Raw genomic sequence first — 21,951 nt, forward strand, 5'->3', positions numbered from 1 at the left:
AGTTTGGGTTCCGCCAGGGCCACTCAGCTCCTGATCTCATTACAGCCTTGGTTCAAACATGGACAAAAGAGCTGAATTCCAGAGGTGGGGTGTGAGTGACAGCCCTTGACATCAAGGATGCATTCAACCGAGTGTGGCATCAAGGAGCCCGAGCAAAACTGGAATCAATAGGTATCGGGGGCAAACTCTCCGGTGGTTGGAGCCATACCTGGCACACAGGAAGATGGTTGTAGTTTTTGGAGGTCAATCATCCACTACTACCAGAAACCAGAGTTGGTCACATTGTACCTCCAGAGCTCTGACACCAGTGAGTCACACTGCAGTACAAGTATCTAATAGAACAGCCAGTCATATTGCAGTGCATGGGACTGACAGCAGAGCTGGTCAGAACGTATCACAGGGGTCTGATGGCAAAACTAGTCATAATTTCTTACAGGGCGTGATAAGAGACAGTCACAGAATAATACAGGCAATTTGACTGGAGACCAAAATGAAAACATAGGACAGTTTTAAAACCAATGGTTGGGGAAGGAATTGCTGCACTTTTAAAAAAACAAGTTACTGCAGCTCATTGGAAGTTGTGTTTACACATTTGCTTTGTTCAAGCAGTGAAGGAGGAGGGACAAGACACCATGGCACAGGGTGTGTGGGTAAAGTGAGATTTAGCCAACAACAGATTGCTGATTGGTAGGTACAATTGGGACCAGTTATGGATACCACAGGTCATTAGCCTGACTTCAGCTCTGTGATAGGCAGTTGGTGTGTGTGAATGATGAAGGCCTTCAGATTGAAGGACGCACAGTCTGTTTTTATATCTCTGCAAAGTAACAAAGCCTGGAAGCTGTCGGTTATTCTTTCCTGCTATTTGATATCAGCTGCTGCCTCTAACGGTGACTGTGAAGCTGAACAATCCATATGTAAATTCTTTGGTCCTTGGCAAAGATCTGTGAATCTGGACAGGAGGAGATTAAAGAACAGGAGGTCTTGGGAAGAAAAGAAATAAAGTCTATGGACTGGTAATGCTGAAATGATTCCCCAGTATTTTTTCATCCACCCAGAACAATATTTCATTTGTCATAGTCAGTCACCCTGTACTACAGGGGCCTGATACCATAGCCAGTCACCCTGTACTACAGGGGTCTGTAAATACAGACAGTCACACTGTATTATGAGGATCAGACACCACAGGCAGACATACTGTACTACAGAGGCCTGATACCATGCAGAATGCTGCAGGAATGTCTAGTTGAGAAGAAGGATAACGATGTTCTCACCCCACAGTCAAAGCAATTGAAGGAGGAGTGAAAGTATAGTCGCAGACCGCAGCCGTACATCTTCAGAAACATCTCGAAGAGAAAGAGTCCCAGAAAGGTGAACTCGGCATAGTCTGCAAAAATTAAATATTTGGGTTAGTAACAGTGGACAATGCAGGAGTGGCAACATGATCCCATTCAGATACCTAAGTCTGTACTTCAATGCCAGAGGCCATCACAGTCTGTACCAGTTCAAACAGTCCTGCGTCACCCATTCCTTCACTCCAGATACCTCCCACTGCATTCCCACAAGGTGTTCACACACTGCAGGTGAGCTTGGAGTGGGGGGTATTCGGGTATTGGCGTGGGGCGAAGTGAGAGTATGAATGAGGGGTGGGAGCTGTGTTGATTTGGGGCAGCGGGGTACTCCCCCTCCTTTCAGAACAGCAGCAGCTTTACCTTGGCCACTTGGTCAGGGGCCCTGTTCCATCAGTCACATCCTGACATCACGGAAGGGAAAAACTTCTCCCGATCCCAGAACATTCCAAACCCTGCAGTGCCAACGAAGTACTTCCCGAGTACAGCCACCGCTGTTTGTGCACAGCAAGATCCCACAAGCAGAGAAGAAGGGACCAGATACTCTGTTCTCAGTAGCACTGATGGAAGTGGGAGTTTTTGGTCAGTCTGGCTAATCACCTGGATCTTCGTCAAAATGATACCAGTGGATCTTCTCTGTTCCCCTTGACAGCGCAGGCCACTTTAATGTTTCATCCTCTAGCCCGCTCCTCCGACAGTATAGCCACCCCGCAATCCTGCACTGGGAAGGCCAAGCTAGATTCTGTGTCCCAAGTCTGGAATTGGAAAATTGAGTCCAAATTCAGCCTGATGCAGCGCGAACTCTTTCAAGATGGTCACTTCAAATTCTCTGAAACCCACAGGTTCTGCACCAACTCGTTTCTGCTTGTGGGATCTTGCTGTCCAGACACTGGTTTCAGAACACGAGTAGGCCACTCAGCCCATCGTTCTGTTCTGCCAGTCAATTCAATGTTTGATGAGATCAGATCCGATCAACAGCCCAACTCCTAATTTATCGCCCAAACACCATCGCGTCAACACAAGAAACCAACAGAACTGCAGCTGCTGGAAATCTGAAACAAAAACAGAAATTACTGGAAAATCTCAACAGGTCTGGCAGCATCTGCGGTCAGAAATCAGAGTTAACATTTCGGGTCCAGTGACCTTTCTTCAGAACTGATGGTTGTTAGGAAAAGGATGGTTTTTTATACAGAAGAGGGGGAGGAGAACTGCAGAGAGTAAATGATAGGTGGAGATACAGCCCAAAGAGAGAGGAAAAACAGTTGGACGGACAAAGAAGTGGATAAAGGTCAGTTTAGGGGAATGAAAAGCTGCTAATGGAGACTAATAGTAGCTGACATTAGATAGTGTGTTGTAGTAACCCATGTAATAACGAGGCCTGGTGCATGGGGGTGGGAGAAAAAATGAGGAAAGATGCTCAAGCCCCTAAAATTGTTGAACTTGATATTGAGTCTTGAAGGCTGTGGGATTCCCCAGTGGAAAATGAGGCGCTGCTCTCCAAATTGCACTGAGCTTTGCTGGAGCCCTGCAGCAAGCCTGAGACAGAGATGTTGGCCAGGGAACAGGGTGGCACGTTGAAGTGGCAGGCAACAAGAAGCTCAGGGTCTTTTTTGTGAACAGAACATAGTTGTTCTGTGAAGCGGTCATCCAGTCTCTGCTTCATTTCTCCAATGTAGAGGAGACCACAGCATCAACTTCCATCTGCTGACATTTTAAACATCGCCATGCCATTTTGCATGAAAATCAGTCCTGAATCCACTCTTGAAGGGCATGACCCTGATACTCAGTGTAGATGGAAACAAATTATTTTAAATGGTTGGGGACAGGGGCCTGCACTATCAGTTCCCCTTAACATCCTGAAAACTTACCAAATCTCTCCTCAGCCCTTACAGTTTCAAGGAGAACAACATAAATGAACTCTGTCCAGCTATCATTCTTATAAGTTTACGCTGAATTCCTTCCAAGGTCAAAACCTCCTGGCTGAGGTGTGGTCGTGTCTAGAGCTGTTTCGGGATGTGATTGGGCCAGAGCCTTGTATAGTCAAAATAATTCTTCTGTCCCCCCGCATTACAGTTATCGGAGCTGCTCCTGAGCTTCTAATAAAATACATACCGAGACATTTCTCCCACACATCTACCCAACCTCAGCTCACGTCACTCTTTCTAGCCTTTCTACGCTTGGAGAGTTCCCCATCTACCAATATCTGTTTGTAGTCAGTACTGCTCACAATGCCATCTATCTGTGCAACATGGAAACATTTTGATGGCTCTACATGCCAGCATCTGAGGTGCTAACAAATACAGGGAGCAGCTATGGCCCCTTCAGGGATTCTGGTGATCACTAATCACGTTCTGACAGAATACCCATACACTATCCCAACTCTCCGTCTCTTGCTGTTCAGTGGCTTTTCCAATCTGAGTTTCAACTTTAGCCGACAGTCCCATGTGAGAGATGTTACCAAATGTCCACATGACTTCCTTCTGTTGACAGTGCCCTGCCCATTACTTCCTGCAAGCTCTTGCATAATTTTGGGTCCGTGTTTCGAAATGGTTTGATTGGCTGCGAAGTATTTTCGGAAACTCCGGGCTGGTGAACACGTGATGACAATGGGACTCTCTCACTTGGTAATTCTGTGCACGGCCACAAGGGTGCTGCAACACATTGGCCCGGGGGTGGACAACTTTGGGTGTGAATGACCTTGTAGCCAGGTATCAATACTGACAGGAGCACAGAGGAAATGTTGGAGAAAATCTGTTCACACTAAGTAATCTTCTGTGTTGACTCAACTTCTTATGGGGTGTGGGGGCAAGCTTGGGGAACAAATGGTTAGTCACGGTGTCCAAGCCATTATGATGTGCATTGTACAAAGTACAGTAGGAACGCGCAATTCTGATATCGAAAAAGAAAACACTGGCAGGGTCAGTTACAATTCCCAAAATTGGGACGGCCTGGTTAGGAGTGGAACATTGATGTATCTGGCCGGATTTGGCTGGATTCCAATGTGGGACGTTGATATTTCAGTCTGAAGTAGGCAGCTAGCAACCACAACGAGTTGGACAACTTGCCCTTGTTGCCAGAGTTGGGATGGCCTGGCCTCCTTCCCCAGGAACACACTGAAACAAACGCTTGGTACTCACAGAGGAAGTTGGTGAGCCACAAAGGCTGGTCATAGTGGACAATAGCGACGCATACTGTGTTGAGGGCCACCAGGCTCAGGACAATCCAGTAGAAGGCGTGGGACTTGACCATGTGACGGATGGAGATGCGCAGCATGCGTTCTTTCCGGTGGAAATAGGACGAGCCCTCCAGCAGCTTGGTGCTCTTGATGCTGGCCCTCGCTAATGGCGAACCTGGAAAGAGCGACAAAGAGGCCAACTCAGGTCGAAGCAAGCAGAGCGTGCTCATTGCAAAAGGCAGATTCAACAGTGGCATTTCGGAGGAAACGATCTAAAAAATACGATAAGCAGCGTGGAAACGGCAGGGGCCTGGAATTGGGTGGGAAACTCTTACAAAGGGCCAGCATGCGCAATGGCTGGCTGAATGGTGGCCTCCAGTCTGTAACCCTATAATTACTTGGTAAGGCATCACTGAAACTGACTGTTCATCCTGACAGCACTCCAGTGTTCTTGATCAAAATGAAGACCTGGACAATACTTATTCCAACATTATAACAATACCTGGAATAATAAAATCTGGATAATAATGATACCCATTCATATAATTATAGCTGAAGGAATAATGATACATGAGCTAATAATCATTTCTGGTCTAATAAGTATTCTCCAGCTGCATGATAATGATACCTGGAGTAATAATCCTGGGCCATGACAATGCCTAGCTGATAATGATAACAGCATCATAATGATCACAGGAATAACAATGATAAATGGACTCACCAAGATGCTGGGATAATAATTTAACACCTGACTAATAATATTAGCTGAATAATAACAATACTTGGCTAAACAATGAAATCTGGATGATGATGATAGCTGGATAATAACGAAAACTGGACTAATAATGAAATCTGAATAATAATGATAGCTGGATAATAATGTAACCAGACAATAAAGATACCTGGATAATAAAGATACCTAGATAATAAAGATAAAAACTGAAAGAAATGCCAATGTTGTAAATCAGAAACAAAAACAGAACTTGCTGGAATAGCTCAGGAGGTCTAGCAGCACCTATGAACAGAAATCAGAGTTAACATTTCAGGTCAAGTGACGCTTCCTTAGAACTGCAGAATAGTTCTGTAGAACTCAGAATAATGTAACCAGATAATAAAGATACCCAGATAAATTATAATAGCTAAACTAATAATGATAAATGGATAATAATTATGCCTGGAATAACAATGATTTCTTGATTACTAATGATACCTGGATTAATAGTAATACCTAGCCAAATAAGGAATCCTGGACTAATAATGATTCCCAGTTCCTGAAAGTGGCCACGCAAGTATATAGGGTGGTAAAGGAGTCATATGGCGTGCTTGTCTTTATTGGTCGGGGAATTGAGTACAAGAGTCAGGAAGTGAAACACAAACAGAAATTGCTGGAAAAGCTCAGTAGGTCTGGCAGCATCTGTGGAGAAAAGTGAGAGTTAATGTTTCAGGTCGAGTGACCCTTCCTAAGAACAGGAAGTGATGTTGCAGCTTTATGAAAGCTTGGTTAGGCTGCACTTAGAGTATTGCGTTCAATTCTGGTCTCCACATTACAGGAAGGATGTGAAGGCTTTGGAGATGGTGCAGAAGACGTTTACCAGGGATGCTGCCTGGATAAGGGGCTATGAGCTATAAGGAGAGGCTGGACAGATTATTTCTCTGGAGCAGCAGAGGCAAAGGGGAGACCTGATAGAAGTTTATAAAATTATGAGAGGTGTAAATAGGTTTGACAATCAGGATCTTTTTCCCAGATTTGAAATGTCTAATAATAGAGGACATGCATTTAAGGTAAGGGGAGGGGGGGGTCATTCAAAAGAGATGTGAGAGGCAAGTTTTTTTTAACACAGAGAGAGGTAGGTGCCTGGAATCTGCTGCCATGGGGAGGGGTGAAGGCAGATACAATAGGGATGTTTAAGGGACTTTTAGATAAGCACATGAATATGAAAGGACATGGACCATGGGCAGGCAGAAGGAATTAGTTTAGTTTGGTGTTATGTTCAGCACAACATTGTGGGGTGAAAGCCTGTTCCTGGGTCGTACTATTCTATGTTCTATGTGCTAGTCTAACAATGATACCTGAATAAGAATGATCCCTGGATAAAAATGACACCCAGCCATTAATGGTACCCAGATAATAATAATATCCTAGACAATAATGGTACCTGGATCATAGTGATCCCTGGATAATAATGAGAGCCAGATAATAAATGATACTTGGGTAATAATGGTAACAGCAGAAGAATTATGCATGATGTAATAATCATACCGTTACTGATAATGAATACAGAACAAATAGTTATACCTGAGCTAATGATAGCTGCATAGGAACGATACCTGTGGAATCATAATAACTGCATAATAACAAAAGCACATTGCTGATTAATGATACCCAGATTAATAATGATACTTGATAATAATGAAACATGGACTGATTGTAATTTTTGATTAATTATAATACCTCAGTAATGGTAACAACTGGATTGACATTAATACTTGATTAATACTTACACCTCACTAATAATGATACCTGAATAATAATGAAACCCAGAAAATAACAATACCTCACTAAAAATGATTCCTAGGATAATAGTGATAGCGAATAATAATGACACTGGGGTAATAATTATACTTGGGTAATCATGACTGTAGACAATAATGATATCTGGATAATAAGGATACCTGGACTAATAACGAAACCTCATAAACAATGATACTTCTTTAACAATGATATCAGGATAATAAAGATAGCTGGATAATAGTGATATCTGGTTAATAATGATACCTGGATGATAGTGATAGCTGGATGATAGTAACAGCTGGATCTAGACCACAATCGTACCTCAACAATAATGATGCCCTGATAATAATAATTCCTGGGCTAATAATTATACCCAGATAATAATGATACCTGGATATGAACGAAATGTGGACTAACAATGAAATCTGAATAATAATGATGGCTGGATTATAATGATCCTTGGACTAACAATGATGTCTGGACCTATAATGGTACCTGGAGTAATCACATTATCTGATATAATAATGATAACCAGATAACGACAATCCTTAGATATTGATAATATCTGGACAGTAGTGACACTTGGACTAATTATGAAACCAGGATAACTTTAACTAATAATGGCACCTGTTCTAATGACAATAGTTGGATAATTATGATAGCTGGATAATAATGATTCCCAGATAATAATACCTGAACTAACAATTATACTTGGATAATAATGATTCCTGCATAATAAGGTAATGTCTATATTTGTGACAAATGTACAATCACTGATAACTGAACTAAAATTATACTACATCTTGATATTGACAATACATTGGATAGGCTCAATGTTACCTTGTTAATAATGATACCTAATGAGATACAAGGATAATCTCGACACATGGACTAGCAGAATCATAGCACCGTGGAGAAGTACAACATGGAAACAGACCAAATCAGTCCAACTCATCCAAGCCGAACAGATATCCTAAATTGATCTCACCCCATTTGCCAGCATTACTGGCTTAACCAATGTCCTGTACGGATGCCATATGACCTCCCAATTCTTATACTCAAATGTACTGACCAATATAGGCAAGCATATCAAATGCCTTCTTCGCTACCTGCGACTTCACTTTCAAGGAACTATCAACCTGCACTCCAAGGTCTCTTTGTTTGGCAACACTCCCCAGGACCTTACCATTAAGTGTATAAGTCCTGCCCTGATTTGCCTTTCCAAAATGCAGCACCTCACATTTATCTAAATTAAACTCCATCTGCCACTCCTCGGCCCATCGGCCTATCTGATCAAGGTCCTGTTCTACTGGAGGTCTTGACTGTCCACTATGCTACCATTATTCAAGAATCTTTATCCAAGTATCATTGGTATGTCATTATTAGTCCAGGTATCATTCTTAAATTCTTCCAGCCTCCTGTTTGTTTATCTTGGATTCCAGCATCTGCAGTTTTTTTGTCTCTAGCCATTCTTAAATAGCTATTCTTCTTCTATATGTATCATTATCATCCTCAAATCATTATTAATTCAGGTATCAGTCTGGGTATCATTATTAGATATCATTATTAAACCAGGGATCATTATCGGTCCAGGTATCATTATTATTCAGCTACCGCTATTACATCGCGTATCATTATTACCCCAGGTCATTAAACAGCTATCATTATTATTCAGATGTCATTACTATTCCAGGCATCTTTTTATCCTTTTGTGATCACTACTACTCCAGTTGCCATTATAATCCACAGAATCTCTACAGTGTGGAAATAGGCCATTTGGCAAAACCAGTCCACACTAACCCTCCAAATAGCATCCCACCCAAATGCATCCCCCTACCCAATTCCTATTATCCTGCATTTCCCATGGCTATTGCACCCAACCTACACATCCCTGAACACTATGGTAATTAAGCATGGCCAATCCACCTAACTTGCACATCTGGGACTGTGGGAGGAAACTACAGCACCTAGGGTAAACCCTCACAGGCACATTATATTGATACCTGGATTCATAACACCTGAGTAATTATACCCAGACATTAACTTCACCTATTTAATAATGATTCTTGGTCTAACACTGATACCCAGATGATAATGGTACCTGCACAATATTGCCACCTATTTAATAATGATTTCTGTTCTAATAATGATGCCTGGATTATAATGATATATGGACCAATAATGAAATCTGGTCTAATAATGAATCCTGGACTAATAATGATTCTTGGATAATAATGTTACCCAGACAAAAATGGTAGCTGGATAATAATGATCCTGGGATAGTAATGATCCTGGGATAGTAATGATGCCTAGACTAAGAATGATGTCAATACAGTGTGGAGCTGGAGGAACGCAGCAGGCCAGGCAGCATCAGAGGAGAAAAAGAGTCGATGTTTCGGGCCTGGACCCTTCTTCAGAACTGGGGAGGGGGAAGGGAGTTGGGAAATAAATAGAGGGAGGAGGGGTGGGGCTGGGGGAATGTAGGTGGGATAGTGATAGGTGGATGCAGGTAGTGGGTGGTGGGGATTGGTCAGTGGGAAGGGTGGGGCAAATAGATGAGAAAGTAGATGGACAGGTTGTGTCAGGTCAAGGAGGCGGTGATGGGGGGTGGGGAGGTGGGGGTTGGACATGGGATGAGGCCAGGGGTGGGTGGGAAGATTTTAAACTGGTGATTTCTACATTCAGGCCATTGGACTGCAGGCTCCCGAGACGGAAAATGAGGTGTTGTTCCTCCAGTTTGCGTGTGGCCTCACTGCGGCACTGGAGGAGGGCCAGGATGGACACAGATTATAGATCATAGATCATAGAATCCCTACAGTGTGGGAACAGGCCCTTCGGCCCAACAAGTCCACACCGACCCTCAGAGCATCCCACCCAGACCCATCTCTCTATAACCCTAATCTACACATCCCTGAACACTATGGGCAATTTAGCCTGGCCAATCCACCTAGTCTGCACATCTTTGGACTGGTAGATATTGTGTCAAACGGGGCACTGAGCACAGAATGAGCACCTTTCGGGTAGACTTTGTGGTGGAAGCCAAAGACAAGGCCCCTCTATTTAAATGGAGGAAATTTCCACTCCATCACTATGTACTAAACCAGAAACAGCTTAGAGGTCATGGTGGCAAGGGTTAGTATTAGAAACATAGGACAATAGAAGATTGGGGGAGGAGTTGGCCATTCAGCCCCTTAAGCCTGCTCTGCCATTCAATATGATTGAAGTCATCCAACTCAATAGCCTGCTCCCGCTTGCTTCCCATGCCCTTTGATCCCTTTATTTGTAAGAACTATATATAACTCACTGAAAACATTCAATGTTTTGAGCTGAACTGCTTGCTGTGGCAGAGAATTCCACAGGTTCACCATTCTTTGGGTGAAGACCTTTCACCTCAACTTAGTCCAAAATGACCCACCCTGTTGTCCTTAAACTGTGATCTCTAGCTCTGGACTCCCCCGGTCATCAAGAACATCCTTCCTGGATTTACCCTGTCTATTCCTGTTGGAATTTTATACATTTTGATGTGATTTCCCCTCATTCTTCTAAACTCCAATGAATATAGTCCTAACTGATCCATTCCCTCTTCAAACGTCAGTCCTGCAGAATCTCAGAATCAATCTGGTAAATTATTATTGCCCTCCCTCCATAGGCAGTACATTGTTCCTCAAATAAGGAGACCAAAACTGCAGATAGTCCTCCAGCTGTGGTCTCACTAAAGCCCTGTACAACTGCAGCAAGACATCCCTGCTCCTGTGCTCCAATCCTCTCACTATGCAGGCCAACATGCCCTTGCCTTCTTTACTGCATCCTCCACACAGCTCACTGACTTTTACAAAAGATGCCCCTAAGGGGCAGTATGTTGGTGAGACATACCGACAGAAGAGATTTCGGTGTAGTGGTCGTCACTCGATTCTGTGTGGATCATCTCCATTCGTCCCTTCTTGATTGTTGCTCTTCTAAGGACTGAAAACAAAGGGTTAATTCACCTGACGTGGAGCTCCTCTGCCTCCTCCTCCTCCCTTTGGAAGTCCTGGTCACTTATTGGGTGAAGGCACCTGCCACATTAATATGTGATAAACGGTGAGGGGGCATGCCCAGGGTTGCAATGGGAATGAACGTGGGTTAGCTCACACTACAGCATCACACCAAACTGAACTCGGCAGAGTGAAACCTGCTACCTCCTTTCACCCCCTTTCTCCCCCTTTCACATTATTGCCCTGAGGAGGGAATGGTGACCTTGCTTGATGAATGGTTTGAATCCAAGTGGTGACCGTGTCCCCCAGTGTTATGGGTGAAGGAATTGAGCAGGTTAGTGAAGTGTATAATGTGTACCCAGTCTGTCTTCCTCTCCAGCACTCTTTACATGTCCTGGCTGAACATTCTACCCTAGTCACTGAACACCAAGATTTGTCAACAGTCATTTCTCACATGTCACAGGTGGAGTAAATTTAACTTCTTTCTCTCTCACTCTCATCCTGTCTGGCTCTTCACATCTCCTCCCATTTTGTCTTGCGCTGTTCACCTATTCTTCCTTTGTACCATTTTTGCCTTTCTCACCTATCCTGAGCTTTCCCACCCTTCCTCATCTGTCTCTTTAGTCCGTCTGTCCAGCTTGCTCTCTCTCTCTATTCTATATTTCTCAATACTTTCTCCTCTATTCCACCCAAAACTATCTCCACTCTTCCACCCTGTCTCTCTCTCTCTTTCTCTCTCTCCTCTCTCCCTCCTGTGTCCCTCCTCTGTCTCTCCCTCCCTCCCCTCTGTCTCTCCTCCCACTGTCCCTCTCTCCCTCCTCTGTCGCTCTCTCTCTCCTCTTCCTCCTCTGTCGCTCTCTCTCCCCTCTCCCCCCTCACCTGTCGCTCTGTCTCCCCTCTCCATCCTCTGTCTCTCTCGCCCCTTTCTCTCCTCTGTCTCTCTCTCCCCTCGTTTTCCTTCGTTTCTCTCCCTTCGCCCCCCCCCTCTGTTCATCTCTCTCTCTTCCCCTGCTCTGTCAATCTCTCCCTCCTCTGTCATTCTCTCCCCCTCATCCTCCTCTGTTGGCCTCTCTCTCACTTTGTCATCTCTCCTGCTTCTTCTGTATCCCCATTCTCTCTCCCTTTCTCCATGTATCTCTCAGACTCTACATTTTCTACTGTTTCTCTATTATAGAGTCATACAGCATGGAAACAGACTCATTGGTTCAGCTAGTTCACACTGACCATAAAGCCCCTCACGTCCTTTTTAAAAATTTCCCTCTCATCTTAAAAATATGGCCTGCAGTTTTGAAACCCCCAACCTGGAGAAAAGACCCTTGTTATTCACCTTACTTGCGCTCATCTTGATTTTATAATCCTCTATAATGTCATCCCTCAACCTCCTACCCTCCAGCGAAAAAGGTCCCAGCCTCTCCTTATAACTCAAACCCTCCATTCCCGGCAACATCTTGCTCCTTTCCTCATTCAATTTCTCTGTGTTGCTGATTTTGTCATTTTTTTCACCTGTCCTTTGCCTCTTCCTATTCCCAAGGAAATTAAGGCTGATAGGGCACAGTTCCTGGCCCTAGATAGCAGTGAGCAGACTGTAGTCTCTGCTGAGGATCTCCGTTACTAACCCAGGACACAAGCAGTATTACAATCTCCATGAAGACTGATGACTGTTTAAATAGGAAATTCATACTTCCAGATAATAGCTGAAAGAATGTCATAGCAAGATTTTACTTTTATGACTTTACAGTAACAAAAGACTAAACATTATACTATTGACTAACTCATAGGCAATTTATACTTTAAATCACGAACAAAACATGGTTGTGGTTGGGGGAGGTCAGTCATCTCAGCTCTAGGACATCTCCGCAGGAGTTCCTCAGGGTAATGTGCTCGGCCCAACCATCTTCAGCTGCTTCATCAATGACCTTCCCTCCATCATAAGGTCAGAGGTGGGGATGTTCGCTGATGATTGCACAATGTTCAGCACCATTCCTGACTCCTCAGATGCTGAAGCAGTCCGTGTTCAAATGTGACAAGATCTGGACAATATCCAGGCTCAGGCTGACAAGTGGCAAGTGACATTCGTGCCACACAAATGCCAGGCTATGACCATCGCCATCAAGAGACAATCTAATCATCGTTCCTGACATTCCATCACCTCACCATCACTGAAACCCCCTTAAACTGAACAGGACCCACCATATAAGTACAGTGGCTACAAGAGTACATCATATTCTGGGAAATTCACCAAAGATCCTGAGACAGCATCTTCCAAACCCACGACCACTTCCATCGAGAAGGACAAGGGCAGCAGATACATGGGAACACCACCCCCTGCAAGTTCCCCTCCAGGCCACTCACCATCCTGACTTGGAAATATATCGCCGTTCCTTCACTGTCGCTGGGTCAAAATCCTGGAATTCCTTCCCTAAGGGCATTATGGGTCAACCTACAGCACATGAGCTGGAGGGTTCAAGAAAGCAGTTCACCACCACCTTCTCAAGGGCAACTAGGGATGGGTAATAAATGCTGGCCCAGCCAGCTACACCTACATTCCTGAAGGAGATGCCAAAACTCTTTTACCAGGAAGTAAACAGAGTTTAATGTACATCCATTTACACACAACATTCTCAAACATTTGTTGGGCTTCGGAGCCTCACAGTCTATCCACCATTGGCTCTTGGGCTCCTGCCACTGGCCCAAGTGTAAACACCTTGCGATGCCTTCCATGTAAAACCATTTAATCTCCAGCAATCTAACCTGCCAGGCTTGCTGTCAGTCACACTTCAGAAATGATCACATGTACCGTTCCCTTAGTCTTAAACTAAAGGAACAATCCCAAAACATAACAGTTGTTACAGCATGCAGTGGAATTGAATACCACTAATAGCTCGTGGTATTATCATTACACTAATAATGCAGAAACCCAGGTAATGTTCGAGGGACCCTGGTTCAAATCTCACCACAGCATGTGAATTCAATAAAAATCTGGGATTAAGAGTCCAATGACGACCATGAGACTGTTGCTGATTGCAATAAAAACCCATGTGGTTCACTAATGTCCTTTAGGGAAGGAAATCTGTCATCCTTACCCAGTCTGGCCTACATGTGACTCCAGTCCCACGTCAATGTGTTTGACTCTTAACTGCCCGCTGGGCAATTAGGGAACAGGCAATAAATGCTGCCCTGGCCAGCACCATTGAGCTATCGAGAAACAGGTTCCACAGCACAAAGCCCAAAACCCTTCTGTCACAGTGAATAAGCAGCTTCAAATTTCTACTGCTCCGTTCAAGATGGCTGCAGGTGCTCAGGAAGTTGAAGCACATTATCCAGAGCTCAATGTAATCAGAGCAGAGTCTGGATAGCCAGAGCTGGAGCAGGGCTCCCCGCCTTGCTGTGGGTGGAGAGGGCTCTGTTGAAAGGCCGGTGTATCAGCAGGCAGAGAAGAACAAGCGTCTTACCATCCAGTGCGGATTTTTCCCCAGCGTTTTTATTTTCTTCCAACAGCATCACCTCCTCTGTTGGGGTCAGAAAGGGAGATGGATGCAGTTAGTCTGAAACTTCACAACGAGTCCCAGCATCCCACATTCTGACAATCCGACAGCGCGTTAAAGACAAAACATATTTTAAGGTTTTGGATTTGATGTGGAGGTATCGGCATTCATTTGAGAGGGTCAATATCAAGGGGGCTGGGGAGTTGGTGAGTAGAAATGTCTGAAGGATTTACTTAGAGACATAGAAACTTGGAGTCGGAGTAGGCCATTCGAGCCTGATCATATGATCATCCAACACAGTCCCCTGCTCTCACTTTCTCCTCATATCCTTGGAGGTCTTAGGGTGAAAGAGATCTATGTAACTCCTTCCTGAAAGCGTTCAATGTTTTGCCCTCAACTGCTTTCTGTGGCAGTGAATTCCACAGGCTCACCGCTCTCTTGGTGAAGACATTCCTCCTCATCTCAGTCCTAAATAGCCTACCCCATATCCTTAAACTGTGGCCCTAGTTCATAGATCATAGAATCCCTACAGTGTGGAAACAGGCCCTTCCGCCCAACAAGTCCACGCCAACCCTCAGAGCATCCCACCCAGACCCATCCCCCCTATAACCCACCTAATCTACACACCCCTGAATACTATGGGCAATTTAGCATGGCCAATCCACCTAGCCTGCACATCTTTGGACTGTGGGAGGAAACCGGAGCACCCAGAGGAAACCCACGCAGATGTGGGGAGAATGTGCAAACTCCACACAGTCGGCCAAGGGTGGAATTGAACCTGGGTCCCTGGCACTGTGAGGCAGCAGTGCTAACCACTGAGCTACTCTGCTGCCCAATGGGAAATGGTGACTTAGTGGTAATGTCTCTGACTAGTATTCCTACACTTTGTTTCCTGTCTTCCAACCAGTACTCTATCCATGCCAGTCCACTCCCCCCAGTGCCCCATGTGCTTTAATTTTAATTTGGGGCGATGAGCAGTTGAGAGTGTTGGGGGGATCAAGTCTCAGGAATTGAGTGTGATCCTTTGTGTTCAGATCTTGGCATTAAAGCGGGTCTTTTTCCAAGGGTCAGCCAGTGGCAGGGAGCAGTTCTTGTGCCCCAGCTATTCAACAATATATGTTAATGATTTAGATGTGCAACTAATTGTAATGTCTCCAAGTCTGCAGATGACACAAAGTTGGGAGGTGGGGGGTGAGCTGTGAGGAGAATGCAGAGATGCTTCAGTGTAATTAGAACATTTGACATTATGACTGGAGATCACCAGGATTAGGTTCAGAGCTGAGGCATTCAAGTTAGGGTTTGGTTTGTTGGGGTTGGCTAATCATTAGGGTTATGGTTAATCTGTTAGAAACTCTGCTGGATCATTAGAGTTATGGCTCAGGCTAGATAACTAGGGTCAGAGTCATTACCATGAGGATTATGGTTTGATCTTGAGGGTTTGAGCTGGTTTACTGAGGCTGGCAATTGGCTCGGAGGTGGGGGTTGTGTAGACTGGTGCCTTACCACTGGAATCTGATCATATTTGTGTCCCCTGGGGATTCAAAGCAAGTATTTTGTCCTTCCCACCCTCAGCAACATCGTCCAGCAACAAACAGTTCCCTTTGGAACTCTCTGAACGTGGTTCTGGCACTCTGAGCCCTTCAGATATTCTCAGGAGAAATGAAAAAAAATCAGCTAAGGGCCACGAGCAAAGCTAGGGGAAAGCCTCTCACAAGCTCATAAAGAAAACAAGAGATTTGCACCATGCACTGTGGTTGATCTTGTTCCATAATGCAGTCCTCAGTGAAACCAGCTCTTGTTGGAATCTGCCAAGAACACGCAGCTCACTTTGTTGCAGCTGTGGGAAGGCGACGGAGGCTCAGGTGAGCCCATGCTAACTCAGCACTCACCGGCTTTGTCAATCCACGCTCGGTAACCGTTCAGCTCCCGCTCGATTTGCTGCTGCCTGCGCAGCTTCAGGAACGACCTCCTGTTCTCCACCCTCTCCCGCTCCTTGGCAAATTCGCTGGAGAAGTAGAGGGTAGTTAGGGAGGGGGAAATCATTCAGACAAGTCCCCAGCCTCACACCTTCCTGTACTGTTGTCACGATGTCTACACCAGATGGAAATATGCCAGGCAGCGAGAGACTAACCTCCATACACCAGAACGGCCCGTGCTTTGCCAACATGTGAATGGTGAGCACAGGTTGACCACCTGTATTTAAACCCAGCTTCACAATTTCAGCTCAGTTTCTGAGCTGTTCAGCTCAGAACGCGTCTTTGACTCCTCTGGAAAATCTCACAAATTAAATGTCAATTATTTTGTTCAAGTTAGATACAGAGTAAAGCTCTCTCTACACTGTCCCCCATCAAACACTTTCAGGACGGGGACAGCACAGGGTTAGATACAGAGTAAAGCTCTCTGTACACTATCCCCCATCAAACACTCCCAGGGCAGGGACAGCTCAGGGTTAGATAAAGAGTAAAGCTCTCTGTACACTGTCCCCCATCAAACACTTCCAGGACAGGGACGGCATGGAGTTAGATACTGTGTACAGCTCCTTCTACACTGTTCCCACATCAAACATTTCCAGGACAGGGACAGCACGGGATTTGATACAGAGTAAAGCTCTCTGTACACTGTCCCCCATCAAACACTCCCAGGGCAGGGACAGCACGGGGTTAGATAAAGAGTAAAGCTCCCTCTGCACTGTCCCTGTGGAACATTCCTGGACCACATTTGTGCTGCCCCACAATATGACCCGACTCCTGAGACTGGATTTCCCTTTGTAAATAACAATCAGTCAGATAATCTTGTTTGGGGATGTGTGTTGTGCTGGCACACCACCGGAGCTGGGGCTCAGTTTAACTCTAAGCCCTGGCACACGGTGCAGGAAGCCGTAGTGACAGGGTTTCTGCCTGGCCAGGCCTGATCTGTAGGTGCAGATGGGTGTCGCTGGATCATGCTGCCTGGCTGACCCTCCCTCCCCAGGGGGTGGGGGGATTTCTGTCACACTTACCCAGACAGGACTCCGAGCACCAGGTTCAACACAAAGAAGGAGCCAATGATAATGAGTGGGATGAAGTAGAGCCAATTCCACGTCGCCCCTAAGGCATCATTTGTCTGAAAGAATATGAGAAGAAATCTCCTATTACAGCTGACCTCCATGCACTCTCATCAGGTCTCTCAGGTGGATGGCAGTGGGTCATAATGAGTCCCGGTCTGTTGGAATAGTGGGGAGGTGATGGCCCAGCGGTATTACCACTAGACCATCAATCCAGAGACCCCGGTAATGTCCCGGGGACTCCAGTTCAAATCCTGCCAAGGCAGGTAATGGAATTTGGAGTCAATCAATATCTGGAATTAGGAATTTAATGGTGACCATGAAATCGTTGATCGTTGATCGTCGATCGTTGATCGTTGGGGGAAAACCCATCTAGTCCACTGGGTGGCTCAGTGGTTAGCACTGCTGCCTCACAGTGCTAGGGATCCAGGTTCAAATCCACCCTCAGGAGTTTGCATATTCTGCCCTGTGTCTGCGTCAGTTTCTTCCCACAGTGCAAAGGTGTGCAGGTTAAGTGGATTGGCTATGCTGAAGTGTCCGGGGATGTGCAGGCTAAGTGGATTAGCCATGGAAAATGCAGGGTTAGGGGGTAGGGTGAGGGCAGGACTGGCAGCTCAATGTTGCAGGATACAGAAGCTACAGGCCTGACCGAATTACAAGTAAGTGAGGAGGGGGAGTTGCCCTTTTGATAAGGGAGGACATAACAACAGTGCTTAGAGAGGATATTCTTAAGGGGCCATCAAATGAGGTCATATGGTTAGAACTTAGTAAGGGGATGGTCACTCTGTTGGGACTGTATTATAGACCGCCAAATAGCCAGCAGGTACTAGAGGAGCAGACGCATAGAGAGATTGCAGATACCTGTAGGAATAACAGAGCAGTATTGGTTGGAGAGTTTAATTTCCCCTGTATTGACTGGGCCACCCGGGGTGTAAAAGGCCTGGACAGAGTGGAATTTGTCAAATGTGTCCAAGAAAGTTTCTAAATCAATATGTCGAGAGCCCTACTCGGGAGAGTGCAACACTGGACCTCCTCTTAGGAAACGAGGTCAGGCAAGTGACTGAAGTGCCAATCAGAGAACACTTTGGGACCAGTGACCATAACTCTCTTAGTTTTAACATAGTTATGGAAAAAGATAGGACAGGTTCATAGGTTAAGGTGCTGAACTGGAGCAGGGCCAATTTTGGGGCCATTAGGCAGAAGCTAGCATATGTCAATCGTTTAAACTAGAGGTAGTAGGAACTGCCGACGCTGGAGAATCTGAGATAACAATTGTAGAGCTGGATGAACACAGCAGGCCGAGCAGCATCAGAGGAGCAGGAAAGCTGACGTTTTGGATCAGGACCCTTCTTCAGAAATGGGGGAGGGGAAGGGTATTCTGAAATATATAGGGAGAAAGGGGGAGGCGGATAGAAGATGGAAAAAGGAGAAGATAGTTGGAGAGGAGACAGACAGGTCAAGGAGGCGGGGGTGGAGCCAGTAAAGGTGAGTGTAGGTGGGGAGTTAGGGAGGGGATAGGTTGGTCCAGCGAGGATGGACAGGTCAAGGAGGCGGGATGAGGCAAGGTAGGTAGGAGACGGGGGTGGGGCTTGAGGTGGGAGGAGGGGATAGGTGGGACGACAGGTTAGGGAGGCGGGGACGAGCTGGGCTGGTTTTGGGATGCGGTAGGGGGAGGGGAGATTTTGAAGCTTGTGAAGTCCACATTGAGACCATTGGGCTGCAGAGTTCCCAAGCGAAATACGAAGTGCTGTTCCTGCAACCTTCGGGTGGCATCGTTGTGGTACTGCAGGAGGCCCAGGATGGACGTGTCGTCTGAGGAATGGGAAGGGGAGTTGAAATGGTTCGCAACTGGGAGGTGCAGTTGTTTAGTGCGAACCGAGCATAGGTGTTCCGCAAAGCGGTCCCCAAGCCTCCGCTTGGTTTCCCCGATGTGGAGGAGGCCACATCGGGAACAGCGGATACAGTATACCACATTAGCAGATGTGCAGGTGAACATCTGCTTGATGTGGAAGGTCTTCTTGGAGCCTGGGATGGGGGTGAGGGGGGAGGTGTAGGGGCAGGTGTAGCACTTCCTGCGGTTGCAGGGAAAAGTGCCGGGTGTGGTGGGGCTGGTGAGGAGTGTGGAGTGGACAAGGGAGTCACAGAGAGAGTGGTCCCTCTGGAAAGCAGATAAGGGTGGGGAGTGAAAAATGTCTTTGGTAGTGGGGTTGGATTGCAGATGGCGGAAGTGTCTGAGGATGATGGGTTGGATCCGGAGGTTGGTGGGGTGGTACGTGAGGACGAGGGGGATTCGGTTTTGGTTATTATTGTGGGGAGGGGGTGTGAGGGATGAGTTGTGGGAAATGCGGGAGACGCGGTCGAGGGCGTTTTCGACCACTGTCGGGGGGAAGTTGTGGTCCTTGAAAAACGAGGATATCTGGGACGTCCGGGAGTGGAATGCCTCATCTCGGGAGCAGGTGCGGCAGAGGCAAAGGAATTGGGAATAGGGGATGGCCTTTTTGCAGGAAGGTGGGTGAGAGGAGGTGTACTCTAGGTAGCTGTGGGAGTCGGTAGGCTTGAAATGGATATCGGTTTCCAGGTGGTTGCCAGAGATGGAAATAGGGAGGTCCAGGAACAGGAGAGAGGGATGGTCCAGGTGAACTTAAGGTTGGGGTGGAAGGTGTTAGTGAAGTGGATGAACTGTTTAAATAGCCTTTTCCCTCCCTTTACTGTGCCCCTGGCTATCCTGAATAGTAAACTTGCTCTCCATGGTTAATATATTTTCCCCTGATTTCTTGATGGCCCCTCCCTTATTCAGAGTCCCACCCTACCCAACTAGTTTAAACCCTCCTGGGTAACACTGGCAAATTTCCCCACCAGGATATTGGATCCCCTCCAGTTCAAGTGCAACCCGTTCCTCTTGTACAGGTCACCTCTATCCCAGAAGAGATCCCAATGATCTGAGAACTGAAACCTCTGCCCCCTACACCAGCTCCTCAGCCACGCATTCATCTGGCCTATCTTTCTATTCCTATCCTCACTGGTGTGTGGCGCTGGGAGTAATCTGGAGATGACTACCCTTGAGGTCCTGCTTTTTAACATCTTACCTAACTCCCTATACTTGTTTCACAGGACCCCATCCCTTTGTCTGTCTATGTCATTTATACTGATGTGCACAATGACCTCGGGCTGTTCAGCCTCCTCCTTCAGAATGTTCTGCAACTGCTCAGAGACATCCTTGACCCTCCCACCCGGGGGATAACACACCATCCTGGTGTCTCTTCTGCAGCCTCAGAATCTCCTGTCTGTCCCTGTCACAATTGAGTCTCCTGTCAGTATTGCTGTCTGACTGCACCCTTTCCCTCTGAGCCTCAGAGCCGGTCACAGTGCCACTGACCTGACTGGTAGTGCTAGCCCCTGAATGGTCCCCCCCTCTCCCCAACAGTATCCACAGCTGTACACCTGTTATTGAGGGAAATGGCCACAGGGGAACCCTGTACTCTCTGCCTTCCCCTCTCACCTCTTCTGGTGGTCACCCTGCTCCCTGCAGCCTGCACCTTAGGAGTGACCACTTCACTATTGCTCTTACCAATGATGTTCACTGCATCCTGAATGATCCTGAGTGCATCCAGCTCCAGCTCCTGTTCCCTAACGCGGTCTGTCAGGAGATGGAGTCGGGTGCACTTCTCCGCAGGTGTAGCCACCAGGGAAACTGGAAGTCTCCCTGATCTCCCACATCCTGCAAGAGGAGCATGCCCCTGCCCTAACTGCCAACCCTACTGCCTTCAGTCTGGACAGAAAGAAAGTAGAGTTTCAGAGCCCTTACCTGCTTCACCCTGTCTCCCTGCTCAGCCTCCTCATGCCGAAACCTCTCGAGTAAAGGCCTCAGCATTTCCACTATAACACTGGCCCACTTTCTTAATGGCTGCTCCCTTGTACACATGTACCTTGCCAGTCATCCTCCTCACAGAATTCTGTTCTCCATCTCTGTTACACTCCTCAGTTGTGTCGTGTTTGTATCTTGTTAATTTTGCACTTAGTAGCAAGGACCAAATCTCTCCCTCCCCCACCTTAATTTACACCCATTGTCCATCTCTTTTTCTCCATCATTAACATTCTCTTTGTCATTTGCACTGGGGCATCTACACCAACTATTCCCCTTCCTCCTCCTCTGTCTCTGTCAAAAGTTTAAAAAAAACATTTTCCCACACTTACCAGACTCAAAAGGTTAACAATGTTTCTCTCTCCATAGTTGCTTGCAGTTGCTGACTTACTATGTAGCTTGTTTTTTACCGAGTAATTACAGGTTTCTCGCTGTGTCATTTTCTTCATTGTTACAGTGTCCTTTTTTGTTGTTGCTTTATTGTGTAGTTCTCAGTCTCTCACTTTGTGCTGCAGATTTAGAATGTGGGTCCCGGTGGAGGTCTGGGTGAT

At 46.2% G+C, this 21,951-nt stretch overlaps 1 protein-coding gene across 1 annotated transcript in view; it reads right to left on the reverse strand.

The window, feature by feature from the left end:
- LOC109915498 (probable voltage-dependent R-type calcium channel subunit alpha-1E) overlaps window positions 1-21,409 on the reverse strand; it is a 148,876-nt gene extending 127,467 nt beyond the window's left edge. The window contains exons 1-7 of the mRNA XM_048602005.1: window positions 21,344-21,409; window positions 17,494-17,597; window positions 16,385-16,500; window positions 14,463-14,519; window positions 10,910-10,999; window positions 4,487-4,699; window positions 1,275-1,387 (exon numbers count right to left, since the gene is read on the reverse strand). Coding sequence (XP_048457962.1) covers window positions 1,275-1,387; window positions 4,487-4,699; window positions 10,910-10,999; window positions 14,463-14,519; window positions 16,385-16,500; window positions 17,494-17,597; window positions 21,344-21,409 — 759 coding nt within the window. The remainder of the gene's footprint in view (window positions 1-1,274; window positions 1,388-4,486; window positions 4,700-10,909; window positions 11,000-14,462; window positions 14,520-16,384; window positions 16,501-17,493; window positions 17,598-21,343) is intronic.
- Between the last annotated feature and the right edge of the window lie 542 nt (window positions 21,410-21,951).

The sequence above is a fragment of the Rhincodon typus genome, chromosome 10, assembly GCF_021869965.1.
Source record: "Rhincodon typus isolate 14 chromosome 10, sRhiTyp1.1, whole genome shotgun sequence".
In the NCBI taxonomy this organism is placed as follows: domain Eukaryota; kingdom Metazoa; phylum Chordata; class Chondrichthyes; order Orectolobiformes; family Rhincodontidae; genus Rhincodon; species Rhincodon typus.